Genomic DNA, 16,639 nt, shown 5'->3' with positions numbered 1-16,639 from the left:
AGGTGCTCGGCGAGGCTCGGGTGGCCGAGCGGCACGTCGCGGCGACGGGGAGGCGTCGTTTAAGGTTCGTTCTCGACAAACAATAATTGGCATTTATCCAAACACATCGAGTGATGTTTATTACTATTTTCTCCTGTTTTTAAAATTGTAAAATTTTGCTATGAGTATTAAATCATTGAACTCATGTTTATTTTATTTTTATTATTATTTTGTTTTGAAAAAAAATAATTAAATAAATTTTCTGTTTCAAGGGAAAGAAGGATTCTCGTTGTTTGCCGAGAACAATCTACACCACCTTTGTCCCCTTCATGTCTTCTTCTTCTTCTCTCCCATGTGACCTTCAAGAACCACCACCACCACATTTGGCAGTGGAACGCACTGTTACTGTTAACATCTCATTACAAAATTACAGACACAGGTTGAGTTTTTGCACGAGAGCACGCATCGTCTTCGTCTCCCCCGCTTTAGTGAACTCTTATCGGAAAAGGAAAGCAGAAAAAATTTCCACCCACAGGATTGAAGATGCATGCGTTTGAGCTAAAGTTCTAATTATGATGTAAACAGAGCATACACAATGTACTAACTCGACGCCGTGAGACCCAAATCACATGCATGTGTCCTGTTCTATCCTGTTTTGTGCCAATCCAATTCCACTGCTGCTGCGTGCATGGAGATGCGGTGCTAATTCTGCTCAGGAGTCGAGAGAGAGGAGAACGGATACAGACAATGAAGGAAATGGATGGGGAGTAGACAGCGATTCCTAGAGTTTTAAGGAGAGATCGAGATCAGTTCTGTCCCCGGTGGAGTCCGCCGGAAGTAGTTTCTGGGGAGGAGGATGTGAGCCCCTCCGCCAGTTTAGGAGATCAATGGTCGCGTTGCCGCTGGCGTCCAGGTCTCCGGCGGCGCACATGGCTCGGCCGCTGCTCATCGTGGCGAGCAGGGGCTGGTCGGCGGCGAACCGAGGGGCTGACGGGCCGTCGAAGCGATACCTGCACGCGTGGGCAAGCGGGGGAGAGCTCAGGGGCGGAGGGGGGACGGCGACGACGGCGGTTGTGGCGGCGGGGCTGAGGTAGAGGTACGAACTCCACCCGAAGCTCCTCTCTTTCTTGTGGGCGTTCTGGTGCCCGCCAAGCGCCTGCGATTTGAGGAACTTCTTGTTGCAGAAGAGGCAGGGGAAGAGCTTCACGTCCTTGGCGCCGTCTCCGGCGTCGACCGCGAGGGAAAGATCCAAAGCAGGTGGCGGCGGGGGTGGCAACCGGGGAGGAGATTCCATCTAAGCCTCTATGGAAGGCTAAATTACTAGTTCTTCACAATTAAGCAAACCTTCTTCCTCCTCAAACGACACAAAAGGATAAAGGAGAGTTTGCACAAGGCAAGTCAAAAGACCTCCACAGGCAGTTTAAAAACCAACTGTTACGAGAGAGAAGAAGTGACCACGTTGTCTGGAAGGAAGAATCCACAAGAAGGAACAGCGACCACAGCATGGGTTGCAATAGCAACACAACACACTCAAACATGAGTTATGCTTCACTCCCTATCAATGGCAGGTTTCGCAACAAAATTAAAAGAAGAAGAACTAAAGAAGGAAAAAACTTGCAAGGTGAATCCAGAGAAAGGAATATACCTTTTGTAAAGGCTTCATTTGCGTTGGTGGTCTCAGACACTGCAGATTGCAACTCGGAAACAGTGAAAAAAATGGTGGTGGTGAAGAACAGAACAGCCACATGGCTGACACAGCACGAGTCACTTGCTAAAGAATCACAGTGTGGATGAACACTCAACAGAAAAGCTCGGTCCCAACTTGCAGCTTTAAGTTGCTGGAAATGCAAACTGAAATTGGTTTACAGGAGGCACCGTAATGAGTTGTTCTTTGTGCTCTTTCAGTGACCATCTGGTCCTGCATGAGTTGTTATAATCACGTACGGATGTGCAGTAAATTGCGTTGTTTGATATGTGTGTGTGAGCTGCTGTTATCAGACATGCCACCCACGCAGATGTTGACTCCTTGAGCAGCATCATACGCAGAGACAATGCAATAACTCAGCCAAAAGCATGAGCATGGTTCAGTTTGTCTGTCTCTGAGAGTCGGCATACTGAATTAACACGGGTAAATATCAATATGCCGTTTGTGCCGACACAGTTTTGATAAGACATGCCCCTTTCCATGAGTATCTGTTCTTCCAACCAAAAATGTATCGTTCAAATAGGAAGAGAGCAATTAACTCGTGCCAAGAAGAAGATAAGCAGAAAAGGGAGTGGGCAGAGATGTGAAACCTTTAGCAGCAAAATGAAATCTTCTCCTTTACTCTGCCTGAACGGATAAGATCACATGGACAATGTTGAAAAGTATCAGAAATCGCCAGCAGAGGTGGAGCCCTTGATAAAGGGTCGTACACAGGAATCATTTGTTACCAGATCACATAGCAAAAATCTACTTGAACAATTCTGGTAGAGAGTTTTAGTCCTCCAAATGTTTATTCAGCAAAAACTAAAGCAAGTCAGGGCCACAGACACTTTCTTGAACCATCAAGAAATTTTCAGTATTTTAACAGGTCAGTCAGTGTAGTTCTTTCAGATGAGGGCAGCAAGGCCAAGCTGACAGCAAGATGACACTGCCAAAGTTCATCAAGAAGAAAACTTATCCAGTCTCCATTCTTGCAGCCCAAATTATTTGTGACAGACACAGGGGACTGCTCATATATATATATATATATATATATATATATATATATATATAGGAAGGAAGAAAACAACATGAATCAAAGAAATGATAGGTCTGAAATTCAAAATTAACTTCATATGAGTTGTGTGCTGAAGTGTGTCAATGCGTGCCAAGAATTGGCACAGTATGATATTCATCTAGAGTATGTCATAACCATGCCTACAACTGTGCTTTATGGTATGTAAAATTGAAGAGTGTGCAAAGAAAATGCTTAAGCTTTAGAAACCAACAAAATGGTTCCAAGAGATGTTGATAGGAGTCACAGCATAAAATAATGACAATATTCAATAGGGAATGGTGACATGGAAGGTTTTGCAAATTGCCATTTTATCCATTGGAAGATCATACAGACAAGTTTGTCCAGAACATGGCTAATGATGGACACAAGGATACAACCTTGCATTAACACAATGTCCTAGATCTAGGTCCACCACAATTGGCCAAGTACCCCTCCATTTGGACAAACAAACAAAAAAAACTACTCCAATCTAACTCTAATTCAGTACTTGCACTAATGAGTTAAGTAACAGCAACTAATAACTTCTAACTGAATTTTGGATATCCCTCCTATATAAAGGATATCTAGACTAGAACTACACTAAAGATTAAATGCAATGAGGTATCATTCTACTAGAAACGATAGCTTAGTAAGAGAAATAATAAATACCAATAAAGAAAATACTCACATGAGATCACCAAATTTCTCAGCCAAGGCTTGAGTGGTTTTGAATAGTTGCCTAGATTTAAATCATTCTGGGCCCATTCACAAGAAACCAGGTAAGAAACTAGAACAGATAACCAGAAAAGGTAGCTAGATGGTCTTATTTGATACAAATTCATGCAGCAGAGAACCTGTGAGTGAGTATAAAATGCTACAAGATGACTAGAGAAAGCAAGAGTGACTTTCTGTTGGCTACAGTTGGGTACTAATCAACTAGGTCACCTCACAGTTGCTAACAGTGTCGTGATGCATTTATGAATCACATGGTTGTCTTTGCAGCTTCCAAGAAACTGTAGCTGAAACTGTCACATCTTGTACTGATTCATGTAGCCAGAAACTGTGGGCATAGAATGCTACAACATAACTAGAGAAAAGCAAGAGTGACTGACACTTCTGTTGGCTACAGATGGGTACTAGTGAACTAGGTTGCCTCACAGTTGCTAACAGAGTCTTGAAGCGTACATGAATCACATGATTGTCATTGTAGATTGCAGCAAACTGTAGCTGATCAGCAATCATGCTGAAAATGTTTGCTACTACCTTATATATGTCGATCTACTAAAGAACACAATAAAATCTTAATCGTTTGAACTCATATTCCTGTTGGGAAAAAACTCCAATCCCTTAAAATATTCTTAAGAATCATAGTATACCACCACTTCATATGTTTGGAAGAAAAATATTGTATTCTGACTTGACAAAAGTCTCAAACATTGGCTGGTCAATTTAGATTGGATTTATTAAATCTTAATCTCTGGTCAAACTCATTGTAGCTCAGAAACTCCCTATAAATTTATCAATAATTATGCAGTCAAACTAGTGAAATATGCAGAGAGTTATCAAACTATATATCAGGTTGAAGTTTAACTGAACTCTGAGATAAATACTAGAAAAACTCTTGTTTGTGGAGTAAAACCGTGATGAAAGATGTTAATCTTTCAATGTCCCACTGACAAAATAGAATGTTCAGGGTTCTAATAGATTGGATGCCTTAATACATAGGTAACATCTATGTAAACATGAACAATAAGTCGTTGTAGTATAGTGGTGAGTATTCCCGCCTGTCACGCGGGTGACCCGGGTTCGATCCCCGGCAACGGCGATAATTTTTTCCTATTTTTGCTTAACATATAACATAATTATTATAAATATATAAACACTAAACAGCAACAAGTCGTTGTAGTATAGTGGTGAGTATTCCCGCCTGTCACGCGGGTGACCCGGGTTCGATCCCCGGCAACGGCGGTTAATTTTTTTAAATAAAAAATATTATAAATATATATGTCCTGCTTAGGGATGATCTGACGGTTCAGATCACATATACAAGATCCAACGGATACGGATTTCTCACCTCTGACTTTTCCTCATAAACCCGGTCTTTCCGCCGCCTTCGCCCCCTCAGCGGCGCCGCTGCGACTCTCAAACCCTAACCCGACGACCGGAGTTCGTCCTCGGAGCAATTGGTGAGGTGTCCGATCCATTTCACCATCTCACTGATTGTTTCTCATACCGTCGTTGCCAGGAGTCGCCATTTTTCGTCCGGATCTATTTTATTTCGATGTCTGTTTTGATCTTATTTAATCGACACAGCGATTTATTGTCCTTGGATTTCTTTTAGAGGCTTACAACTACGTGTCGGAGTAATGGAGGAAGAAGCAATCGGATGTGATGCGGTTCTTGCAGCGAGTGAAGTGTTGGGAGTATCGCCAGCTACCATCGATTGTTCGCGTCACCCGGCCAACGCGCCCCGACAAGGCTCGCCGTCTTGGTTACAAAGCCAAGCAGGTAAACTCGAAAAAAGAGGGAATTTGTTTCATTTGCTTTTCATTCCACATGAGAATGAGAATGCTACCTATTCTGTTTGTGCTTTTGCATTGATTGGTATAATAATTCTTAGGATTTCTACCCTAAGATTGTTTCAGAGATTGTCCTTGAATGGATGTAAATGAATAAGATGGATTTCTTTTTTTGTATAAACAAGTGCTGATTAGCTTTCTATCCAATTTTGAACATATAAGTTACGAATGATCACTGCTTAAATTTATCGTTTCAAATATCCCCTTTATTTTTAGTTGTCAAAGGAACTCTTCTCTTATATCCTGATTCTTGAAACTGGCTGATGTATTAAGGTTAACTGTGCCTGATTCACATAACATAGTCAGTCTGGAAATTTTGATATATAATCAATAAAGATATAAATATATAGTGTCCACTTGTAGCATCTGTGTCAATATGTAACACGAGTAGTAGTAGATGAAGAATCCTGGTATCAAACCATAATAGCTTAATTCAGCATATAACTCATAGTATAAAAATTACATCACTTTAATCACGAGTGATAGAAATTTTTTGAGATATCTTGCAGATGCCAAAGTCAATATATGAAATGACAAGTGAGATCAAGAACACTAGTAAGTTTGGCACAATCAATTCTAGCAACAAATTTCCTTATTTATCTCTTATACTAAACACACTCACTCTAATGTATAGTTTCATTGAAGGGATAAGTCAAAGGTTGGATGGGCTATTATTGGCAAAAGAAATATGAGTTATTGTGTCATCATATAAAATTCTTGGCCAAACAACTTCTTGCACAAGATCTCCTTCCAAGAGACATGCATTTTTGGTGTATTGGGATTGCCCACTGAATGATGGAAGCTCTTTCATCCAGTCTTTAGATTTACATCATCTCATTCTTTGTATGTTTTAAGAACCAATAAAAGATACATTATCAGCTAGTTGGTGCAGTATGTTTCTGATAATAACTATGCTTCTTGGTACATGTATCGATGTTCAAATTTCCATTTTCTGAAAGGATAGGTGAAGAGTTTGAATACAGGAGGAACTATGATTTTGTGATTCTCATTACGTGCAGGGATATGTTATCTATCGTATCCGTGTTAGACGAGCTGAGAGAAAGAGGCCGGTGCCGAAGGGTATATTGTATACGGAAAGCTGAAGAATCAAGGTATCACCCAGCCAGCTGAAATTCCAAAGAAATAAGAGGTCTGTTGCTGAAGATAGATCTGGTAGAAAGTTGGGAGGTCTGAGGGTGCTGAACTCTTACTGGGTCAATGAGGTTCAAATAACTCAGCTCTTTACGTGCTATGTTCATATCCTCCCTATTTTGCATCTTTACCATGTGCTTTTGCTCTTCACAGGATTCAACCTACAAGTACAATGAAGTCATCCTCGCCGATGCCGCATGCGCACCATGATTCAAAATGACCCCAGGATCAACTGGATCTGCAAGGGCGTGCATAAGCACAGGGCAACCAGGAAGAGGAACCAGACGTTCTCTCTGAAGCTAATAGGTAGTTTAGCTGGCTGCCATTAGCAACGTTGAAGTGGAATTGTTATCGGTTCTATCTATCTATCTATCTTCGTCTGAACTGAACTGAAAAAGTTGAGTTGTTAATTTGATCAGGTTGTTTGAAAGTCTCAGACTCGGAAGCTTCGTTCTAGTAATTTTTGTTAGGAATCGTAAGGTATTTCTTGAACGAACTGGGTTCATTACCACTTTTTTGGGTCTTGGGACGATCGAGTTGGCATGTTTATTAAAACATCATGGGTCAAAATCTTTTTCATTTGGACTGGGTCAATTTAAATTAAAGCTTTTTCAAAGCAACACTCTCATCACTAAGCAACGAATTAGATTCGATGCCCGACGCAATTAACTGACAGGAAAGTTATGTAACATCTGCACAGATTAATTTAGTGTTAAATAGTAAATAAAAAAGTGTAATAACTTACTTATATCTTACAATAAATGATAATTTGATGTAATTTGTTTGTAAATTATCATTTAAAAATTAAGTATTTCAAAATAATCAAACAGAATGATTAGTGATTAATTATTATACAAGTAACTTGTCATTATTAAATAATTAATTACATATAATAAAATAATTAATTATAATTTAATAAAGTAATTTAATTTAATCGAAATTCGGCACGGCTAAAGATTGCATGTGGGACCTAATTGAATTTGATCGATGTGTGGAATCCATCACCCTAACAGCCTTACGATCTTCACGATCATCTGTGAAGAGATAAATTGAGAAGCTGTAATTGGCCATGACAGAGAAAGACATTATCTCAGTTTCATCAAGATTCAAATTTTACCACTTCAGTAATTTTGTCTTCGTCATAATCAACTCAACTATGTCCCAAAGATAATTTTATCAATCTCCATATCTTTATTTAACAGGAGGAAAGAGAAATCAATCAATGTCGATGGCTCCTGTGAGGATCTAGCTGTATACCATTGAGCTCTGATCAACTTCAATGATAGGAAAACTCCAAGGGCAATGAGTGAAAGCGGGGACCAATGGTCTAACTGGATACCATTGAGCTCTGTCAAGACTTCAATGATAGGAAAACTCCAAGGGCAATAATTAAAGCTGGTTGGAACACAGATCCAACATTCATGCATGCAACATCTGCAAAGAAAAATCAAGTCGTCTTCTTGGTTCTTCTTCACATCTAACAGGATAGCATTCTAGCTCTGTTCAGCTTCAACCAGGTAATTAAACCATCTTTCTTCATCTTCAGCAAAGTTTTCATCTCTGGTTGTTGCTTTTTCTTGATTTATTATTCTATGGCAAAACAGATGATGTTATATATTCCTTTTTGTTGCTCTTTTTTTTTTTTGGTTTCTATTACAGATTTGCTTCTGAGATCTCAGGTATATATACTATATATGCTTCTGTTTCTATTACAGATCTGTTTCTGAGATCCCAGCTATTATGTGTTTTTTAATAGACGAAAGATGATTTTGAATGTTGTCTAATTTATCTAAAATCATTGATCAATAGCAGCAGCTATGGACGTAGTCTCGCCAATACTGGACATTTCTGGTGCAAATCATGTCGTCAATAAACTAATTGATGTAGCCACTACTTATGTGCGAGATCAGTACTACTGGAAAACTGACTTGCAAGAAGAATTGCAAAGCCTCAGGCGCTTACTTCCTCAGATCCAAGCAGTTGTTGGCTTTGCCGAAGATAGATTAACTTCGAATGAATCTTCTGCAGCATTAATCGCAGTGGCTGTGGCAGTTCAGGGATGGGATCGACGAGGCTGAGGAAGTGCTGGATGAGCTGGAATATCTTGAACTGGAGAAGAAAGCTAATAGTGACAAAAGTAGGCTTTCTAGAACGGTCGATGCTTCTGTTAAAGCTGCAAAAAGATTACTGAAATTTGATGATGTTCTTGGGAGATTAAAGACATGCGTGAAGAACTTGAACACCTCTGCTTCAGATGTTACAAAGTTTTTGCCAATGGTGACGCAAACAGGTGGCATGGGCACTGGACAAATGCAGCAGGGGATTCTACCGTTGTCTCATCAAAGTAGGATCACCTCTTCTTTGCCTGTATTATCATTCAAAGGACGCGAGGAAGAAAAAGGGAAAATCATCCAGTATTTGCTGGGAGAGTCAGTGGAAGAATCTGAAATTCAGATCAGTCAGAATGTGAATTGCCTTCCTTTGGTAGCGATGGGTGGTATGGGGAAGACTGCGCTCGCTAAACAAGTCTTTGATTATTTTAAAAACGTGAAGAAGGAACACTTCGACATCAAAATCTGGGTATGTGACTCCTTACCTGATCTCAATGCATCAAGTCTTATGAAGAAAATTCTGGAGGGTTCAACTGGCCAATCTGAATCTGTGTCATTGGAACGACTACCAGTGAAGCTCAAGGAGGAGTTGCATTCCAAAAGATTTTTACTTGTCCTAGATGATGCTTGGGATGACAAAAATCAGACACGGTGGGAGAAACTATGTGCTCCACTGCTACATGGCCAAAAGGGTAGTTGGATACTATTAACAACTAGATTGAGATCAGTTGCGAAGATGGTCTCAAAAGTAATCAAAGGAAGCACAATGGAGCCAATGATGTTGCAGGGCTTATCAAATGATGAATGTCGTTCACTCCTCTATGAGCATGCATTTGCTGGTCAAGACCCAAATGGATTCTCATTTCTTAAAGAAATTGGCGAAGAAATAGTGGAGAAATTGAAAGGTGTACCTCTTCTAGCAAAGTCAATTGGAGGAGTGTTGAACACTAAACTGGAAGCAGATCACTGGATGAGCATTTCGAGAAGTGAATTATGGAAAACACCACTTGATTCAAGATGTGAATTCAGTCCAATTCTAACACTCAGTTACATGATGCTTCCACCACGCTTGAAGCGGTGTTTTTCCTACTGCAGCATATTTCCTCAAGATTACCATTTCAAAAAGCAAAAGTTAGTGTCCATGTGGGTGGCAGCAGGCCTGATTTACTCAGAAGGATCAGAGGAGGGCTCGGATGAGGACATAGCTAACTCTTGCTTTGATATATTGTGCAACAAATCTTTCTTTGATTTTCATCCTCACAGTTGGTGGGAAAAATATTTTGTTCTATGATTTAGGAGCAGACTATTACACTATGCATGATATGTTGAACAGTCTTGCTTGTCATGTCTCACGCTATGAATGTTGTAGAATTGTGCATGGCGCTCCAAGTCGCAGTTTGGATTATAATGTCATCCGCCATATATCTATTACCTGCAGTCACGATGCTCAACTCCATGATCTAGCTAAAATGGTGTGCAAATTTCAGCACTTGCAAACCCTCTGGATACAGTATTATGGGATCCTCAAAAACTTGATGATTTTATTCGAGATGCATGTAAATCACCGAGAAGAATTCGAGTATTGATTTTAGAGTATAGTTATTCCAGAGTATCTTATCAGTGTTTGAAAAGCATCAGTGACTTTGTAAAAATACGGTTTCTTGAAATTTCGACTATTCTACCATCGCTATCAATGCGTAAGTTCTACTTCTTACAAGTTCTAATTGGTAGACTCATTCCTGTTCCAGTCTGGCAAAAGATGCAAACAAGTTGACCAACTTAAGACATTTATACGAAGTACTAGATGATGCACTTCTCTCAGTGGCTAAAGTAGGAAAGTTAACATCCCTCCAGGAATTATGCTTCACTGTGGGCACAGAACCAGGATATAGAATTGATGAGTTGATGAATATGGATAATCTCCGTAAATTATCTATTCGACAACTTTCCAATGTGCAGAGTCTTGAAGAGGCCAATATGGCCAACTTGGTCAAGAAACATCATCTCACAAGACTGGAATTGCACTGGAATTCTGATGGAGTAAGTAATCCTGACCTTGATCAACAGGAGGTTCTATCGGCTCTACAACCCTATACCACAATTAGAGAACTCATCATTACAAGGTACAAAGGTGGTAGGGCTGCACCATGGATGGATACTCCATCTCTTTCTCGGCTTGAACATCTTCAACTATATTTTTGTACAAGTTTGGAAGAGCTGCCCCCTCTATGGAAGTTACCCCGCCTTAAGTTTCTAAAATTGGACAACATGAAAGCTATTAGAAGTTTGGGTTGTCCCTTGTCTGACCGGATGGACATACAATTTCCAATTTTAGAGGAACTTGTAGTTTAGTGACCTTCCACTGTTGGAGGAATGGAATGGTGCGGATGAATATATATGGTTCCCTCATCTCAAAAATTTTAAAATTCATGACTGTCCCAAGCTAAAGAAAATTCCTGACCTTCCATTGTCTATAGAGCATCTCAAAATAAAAAATTTGGGGTTAGAAGCTCTTCCACGGTTCTACAAGTGTTCTAATGGTTTTAAGACATTTGGAGGATTTCAGCAGTTGATGTCCCTCAAATCCCTTGAAATTTATAACTACCCAGGGATTGTACAGATTGGATCAATTGGTGAAGAGGATGATAATATCCTACCGTCGTCACTGGAAACACTTGAACTTGAAAATATTGATGAACACAAAGATTTGACAAGTTATCTACGAGGTCTCACTTTGCTCACTAAATTGCATTTACATTGTTTTCCGAGCTTGGAATCACTTCCTTTAAAATTCCTCTGACTGTTGAGGTTGAGTCACCTGGAGGCTTAAATTTTTAAAAGACACAACAAGAAAGCATGCGGTATCATCTTCCTCAGTTTTTGATCAGTCTGAAAGTAATAAAGCTGCTAGCATCCTTCCCTCCTCCCTTGAATCCCTAGAATTTGAAAACTCAGATATTTCACATGAGTCACTGGGTCGATGCCTTCAAGGTCTCACCTCCCTCAAAGAGTTGAAAGTATCAAATTGTCATCATTTGGTGTCTCTTCCCAATGTAGAGTATCTACATAATCTGACAGCGTTGCGGTCATTGAATATTTCTGATTGTAAAGAATTATATGAATTGGAGTCATTGACGGCACTTGCATCCCTCAGAGAAGTTGATATTGAGCACTGCCCCAAATTAGTCGCTACAACATTTTCCGCTCTACAAAATCCTTCAACAGCAACAGAACAAAGTGCCACAAAGAAAAAGAAGGGAACATTACCTTCACTTGAAAAGATTGATTATCGACAACATCTTCTATCTACCCATTTTGCCGATTCCAGAAAGGCTACACACCCTTGATATCGGAACTGACTACGAGTCCCCAGTGCCTCTCGAGTTCACTTGTTTCCCTTCTGAGATAGAGGAGTGGTTGTTGCAATATCGGGAGTCTCTGAAAGAGTTAAAATTGAGGCATATGTCTCATCTGCAATCTTTACCTGCGAGTTTGGAGAGCTTTTCATCGCTCAAGGTTGTTACAATACTTTTCTTCCAGAACTCAAGTCACTGCCCAGGATGCCTGCCTCACTGGAGGACTGAGGATTTATGGATGCAGTGCAAAGCTTAAGAAGCGTTGCCAAGAGAACATAGGTCGGGACTGGCCTAACATCAAGCACATCCCTTTCATTGATATTACAACGGACGAAGAGGACAAGGCTGAGGTGTGTTAATGCTAACAAGGAATCATCATTTTGTTCATACTGCATATTGTGTTTGCTTATTGAATTACCTCATTATCACTTACCATGCCCATCAACTAATAATTTTAAAATTGCTTGTGTTCATTTTAAAATTGCTTGTGTTCATTATCACTTACCATACCTCATTATCAATTACCTCATTTTCATGTTGCTTATTTTGTGTTTTATATGTATCACCTCAGGCTCAAATCAATTGCAACTGTGTCACCAGCCGGCTTTGGAGTTCCACATGATCATATATATGTAATACGTAGCACAACACCTGGCCATTCATCAAAAGGGCAAGTTATCAATTTTGAACCCAATATCTTTGTGCTTTAAGTGTTTGTTTCCATTCATTTTGAAAATAAATCATGAAGAGAAGAACCCATACCGTGATAATACTTACCTTGGGTGTTGTTTTCCACATTTCTAAAACATAACTGATTTACTTGATGTATTCATTAGAAGGGCACACAACTGATTTACTTGATGCTTCTGTTAAAGTTGCAAAAGAATTACTGAAATTTGATGATGTTCTTGGGAGACTAATTAAGGGCATGTGTGAACAATTTGAATGCCACTGTTTCAGATGTTATTAAATTTGAAGAAATATAATCATGGCTGGCTATACATAGTATAATCTCATCTTTTGCTATTTGATGTTTTCCTTCAAAAATGTCCTCAGCATATTTATCTATTTCAGCTTTATATTATTTGTATTCATGGTAAATTAATCTTCTTGTCCATTTTGGAACTCTTGAAATGTTTGTAGAGCTACTAAATGTCTCGGAAAGATCACTATATGTACCATCAATCCCAGAGGTAATATACATCTTCTCATGCTGATTAAGTGAAAACAATCAATTAATTATTTTGTTGATCTTTCTTGAATGTTTCTATCAGATCCACATTCAACAGCGAGCAGATATGGCTACCAAGAATTAGACGACAATCAGACTTTTCTTCCACTCTTGTCGCTGAACCTACAAGCATTGTAGCTTCTGGTGAAATATATGAACAGAGACTATATATCTGAAGTGCATCTACAGCTTCCTCAAGCTCTCTCCCCTCTCCTCTCATTGAGAAACTTAATCGCTCTAGTTGGTTTGTCTAAGGACTAACACTCATCATATTTACTTCTCACAAGCTCTTATATTTTGTTCAACGTCTGTGTGATTTAACATTCATCTTGAGATGCTCATTGAAATGGTACATTTATGTTTTTTCTTGATTGCTTGTACTTTATCCACTATCATCAATGGTTCAATTGCTTTGACAATTTCTATGAAATTTTTAGCATTTTCTTCTTTGTTTGTGTTTCATATATGCACAATTGTCGAATATAATCAGTGAAGCTTCAGTGGTAGTGGTGGAGTTCTTCTATTTTATTCTCACAAATATGATGGAACAAATTAAAGAGTTATAAATAACCAAATATAAATTATGCCAAAGTGAGCCGTAAGTTCCATGGTTCAAAAAATATCAATCCTTAATCTTAACCTTGAAAGAAGTTTATGATTCACAATTCAAGATTTGTTGAAGTGTAAAGTCAACTCCCTATTCCTACTGAGCAAATGTCTTAAAGAGGTCTCTGCTTCTCAATATTTTGTTAGCAATCTCTTGATAGTGCAACTACATCGTACAGATTAGAATACATACATGATATTAAGTTGTTTTGCACCCGTGATCATACAGCTACATTGGTTTTGTGATTTACCAATCATCTTTTTGAATCATTGCACCAAATGAAATCGAGTTGTTAATTCTATAGATTATCGATCAAACTTATCCAACATAGGCACCAACAGAAACAAGGAGATTTATCAAACTAAGGTAACCACTTAATCATTGCTCTCAAATAGTTTCAGAATCAGAAAAACCAAAAATAGCAAGGGAACACAAAAAAAAATGTCATGAATATGTCTTGAAATGAAACTAGAACCACCAGGCAAACATGACATGGAAGTAAAGATCCACGAGAAACTATAGCAAGAAGATACAGAAGCACACTAGTTCCAGCTCATCGCTTCTTGGAGACACCAACGGTTTTTCCTCTTCTCCCAGTAGTTTTTGTGTGCTGACCGCGAACTCGAAGGCCCCAGTAGTGACGGAGTCCCCGATGATTCCTGCATAAACAATCATCAGACGATGAAAAACTGAAACAAGGAGATGACATTTAAATGAAGTATACAATAGCACTTATGATTTTCATCATTTGATACATAGATATCAGTCGACATCCATTTATTTACCAGGTGAAGTTGATATAAACATAGACATAGAGCAGTTAGCATCCATTTACTTGGTGCCATGTTAAACAAGTGGTGATTGCAACAATGGAGGGCAGATGAATGATCCATAGGTTATTTGATTAATCTCATGATTGATTCAGAAATCAATGTTTTATGTGGCACTAAATTACATGAGGTACAACTGACATTGTCAACTAATTGGAATATGAATAACAAAGCACCACCTTAAACTTCCATAACTCTGACTCCCTACTGCTCAAAGCTTGAAGCTTACACACTAAAAAACATATGCAATCAGACAATAATTAGTAGGCTATTTGTCTATTTACATGATTAATTGAGATATCACTGTTTCCCATGGCACTAAAACAAAAATGAGAAAAAATTAAACATTGTTGAGTAAATCAAAATGTATACCAAACACCACCTTAAACTTTCATAACTCTGCAATTTTGAAAAAAAAATGCTTTCTTCCTGGCATTCACACAAATGGTTAGGAGATTGTTTGATTATTCCCATGATTGGTTTGGAAACCACTGTTTCCTATGACAATGAATTACATGTTATTGAATTCCTATCAGCAGCACAACTAAACACCATCTTAAACGTCTATAGCTTGCGACTCTAGAGGAAAAAAAATGCATAGTTAAACATGAAAAAGATACAGAAAAGTTAACTTTGAGACTGGAAAAGCCAACCTTATCTTCTTCAGCCGCTCCAAGTCATCCCTGAGCTTCATATCCAAAGCATTTGATACAACCTGGGAGTATCGGCCATCCTTATAGTCCTTCTTCCTGTTCAGGAACCAATCTGGGATCTTGAACTGGCGGGGGTTTGCCACAACAGTCATAAGGTTCTCAAGCTCAGCAGCTGAGAGTTCTCCAGCTCTGCAAATAGCAAATTGTATCACACAACAGCAAAATACGTTTAACTAAATTGATAATATACTTCACTTGTAGCAATGCATGTGAACCAGATTGAACAATACCCCTGCTCCGAGAGCAGCTTAACACCATAGTTACTCCAATTAACCCGATGCACCAAAAAATCGTGAAGAAAAGAAGATTCACGACACGAGTTTCCATTAAAAAATGCTTCAATCTAGATAAATATTTATCATATAAAATGATTAATGACATCTCGCTCGCTGCACAACAACTTTCTTATAAGATGTAAGGCAATCACTATATCAACAGTAGTAGTTGAACGAAAAAAAATTAAAATTTTCCCTGTTCAAACGGGAAAAAAATGGAACAACCAGAGGATTCACTAGTCTACAACAAGCAGCGATATGGAACAAGTCAAGACCGTAATCCTTCACAAAATGTCAATTAAAATGCATTATCAGGGATTTGAATAACCCCCAGCACCGCATCAAAGCTAAATTATGAACGTACTAAAAAAACACTAAAAGAGGAACCTTTTGTTCATGTCGACGTCAGCCTTTTTGCAGACAATGTTGGCAAACCGGCGGCCGATACCCTTGATGGACGTGAGGGCGAACATGATCTTCTGCTTCCCATCGACGTTGGTGTTGAGCACACGCAGAATGTGCTGGAAATCCTCGTTCGCAACAAGCGACTACGCATCGGCAGATCAAACGCAAAAGGTTTCAGTTACTGCAGTATCAAACTCAAGAACAGTGCAATCAAAGAGCAGAATTGAGAGGCAAAGTAACCATGGCGACGTCGTGATCTAGGGTTTCTCGCTTCGCCGCTGCTGCCCCAGCTCCCGCGCGAACAATAGATCGGTCGGAAGGCAACCGCCTCATAAATACCATCGAGAACAGAGCCCATACAGAACCCTAGATGGCGCTCTTAATGGGCTCATAATAGGCTTTTTAAGTGGGCCTGACGGATTAGAATAGGCCAGAGAGTAATTAATTAATTAATTATTTTTGATTAATGCTGTTTGAATTTCCCATTTTTTGTTTATATTTTTCTTGATGCAAAATAATCAAATTGAATATCGAAATCCTACTTAATTAGGAATTTAATTATACAATAGGATATCCCAAGTAAATATTATTATACAGGACTGATATAAACAATTTTAACTATTTAAAAAATTCTAAAGAGTGCATTTTAATAATTCATAT

The 16,639-nt window shown here is 38.9% G+C and overlaps 2 protein-coding genes, 2 non-coding genes and 1 pseudogene across 4 annotated transcripts; 3 read left to right on the top strand and 2 right to left on the bottom strand.

Moving 5' to 3' along the window:
* Positions 1-273: 273 nt before the first annotated feature.
* LOC141836632 (uncharacterized) lies at positions 274-1,834 on the bottom strand. The gene is made up of 2 exons (XM_074724139.1): positions 1,625-1,834; positions 274-1,534 (listed from the first exon to the last, which is right to left on the bottom strand). The coding sequence occupies exon 2, from the start codon at positions 1,271-1,273 to the stop codon at positions 761-763; it is 513 nt and encodes a 170-aa protein (XP_074580240.1). The 5' UTR covers positions 1,274-1,534; positions 1,625-1,834; the 3' UTR covers positions 274-760.
* A 2,639-nt stretch (positions 1,835-4,473) lies between these two features.
* On the top strand, positions 4,474-4,545 carry TRNAD-GUC (transfer RNA aspartic acid (anticodon GUC)). The gene has a single exon. It is a non-coding gene; the product is annotated as a tRNA-Asp (tRNA).
* A 71-nt stretch (positions 4,546-4,616) lies between these two features.
* On the top strand, positions 4,617-4,688 carry TRNAD-GUC (transfer RNA aspartic acid (anticodon GUC)). The gene has a single exon. It is a non-coding gene; the product is annotated as a tRNA-Asp (tRNA).
* A 3,481-nt stretch (positions 4,689-8,169) lies between these two features.
* On the top strand, positions 8,170-13,568 carry LOC141835862 (putative disease resistance protein RGA1; annotated as a pseudogene).
* Positions 13,569-14,108: 540 nt separating this feature from the next.
* On the bottom strand, positions 14,109-16,321 carry LOC141836176 (small ribosomal subunit protein uS13z/uS13y/uS13x-like). Its single transcript, XM_074723599.1, has 4 exons — positions 16,220-16,321; positions 15,962-16,122; positions 15,240-15,428; positions 14,109-14,415 (listed from the first exon to the last, which is right to left on the bottom strand). Exons 1-4 carry the CDS (start codon positions 16,319-16,321, stop codon positions 14,310-14,312), a joined length of 558 nt encoding a protein of 185 aa, XP_074579700.1. The 3' UTR covers positions 14,109-14,309.
* Positions 16,322-16,639: the final 318 nt, after the last annotated feature.

Source organism: Curcuma longa, chromosome 10, assembly GCF_044706935.1.
Source record: "Curcuma longa cultivar G26 ecotype Majalengka, Jawa Barat chromosome 10, ITB_CL_G26_1.1, whole genome shotgun sequence".
NCBI classification, from domain to species: domain Eukaryota; kingdom Viridiplantae; phylum Streptophyta; class Magnoliopsida; order Zingiberales; family Zingiberaceae; genus Curcuma; species Curcuma longa.
This window is presented reverse-complemented; position numbering and strand designations above follow the sequence as displayed.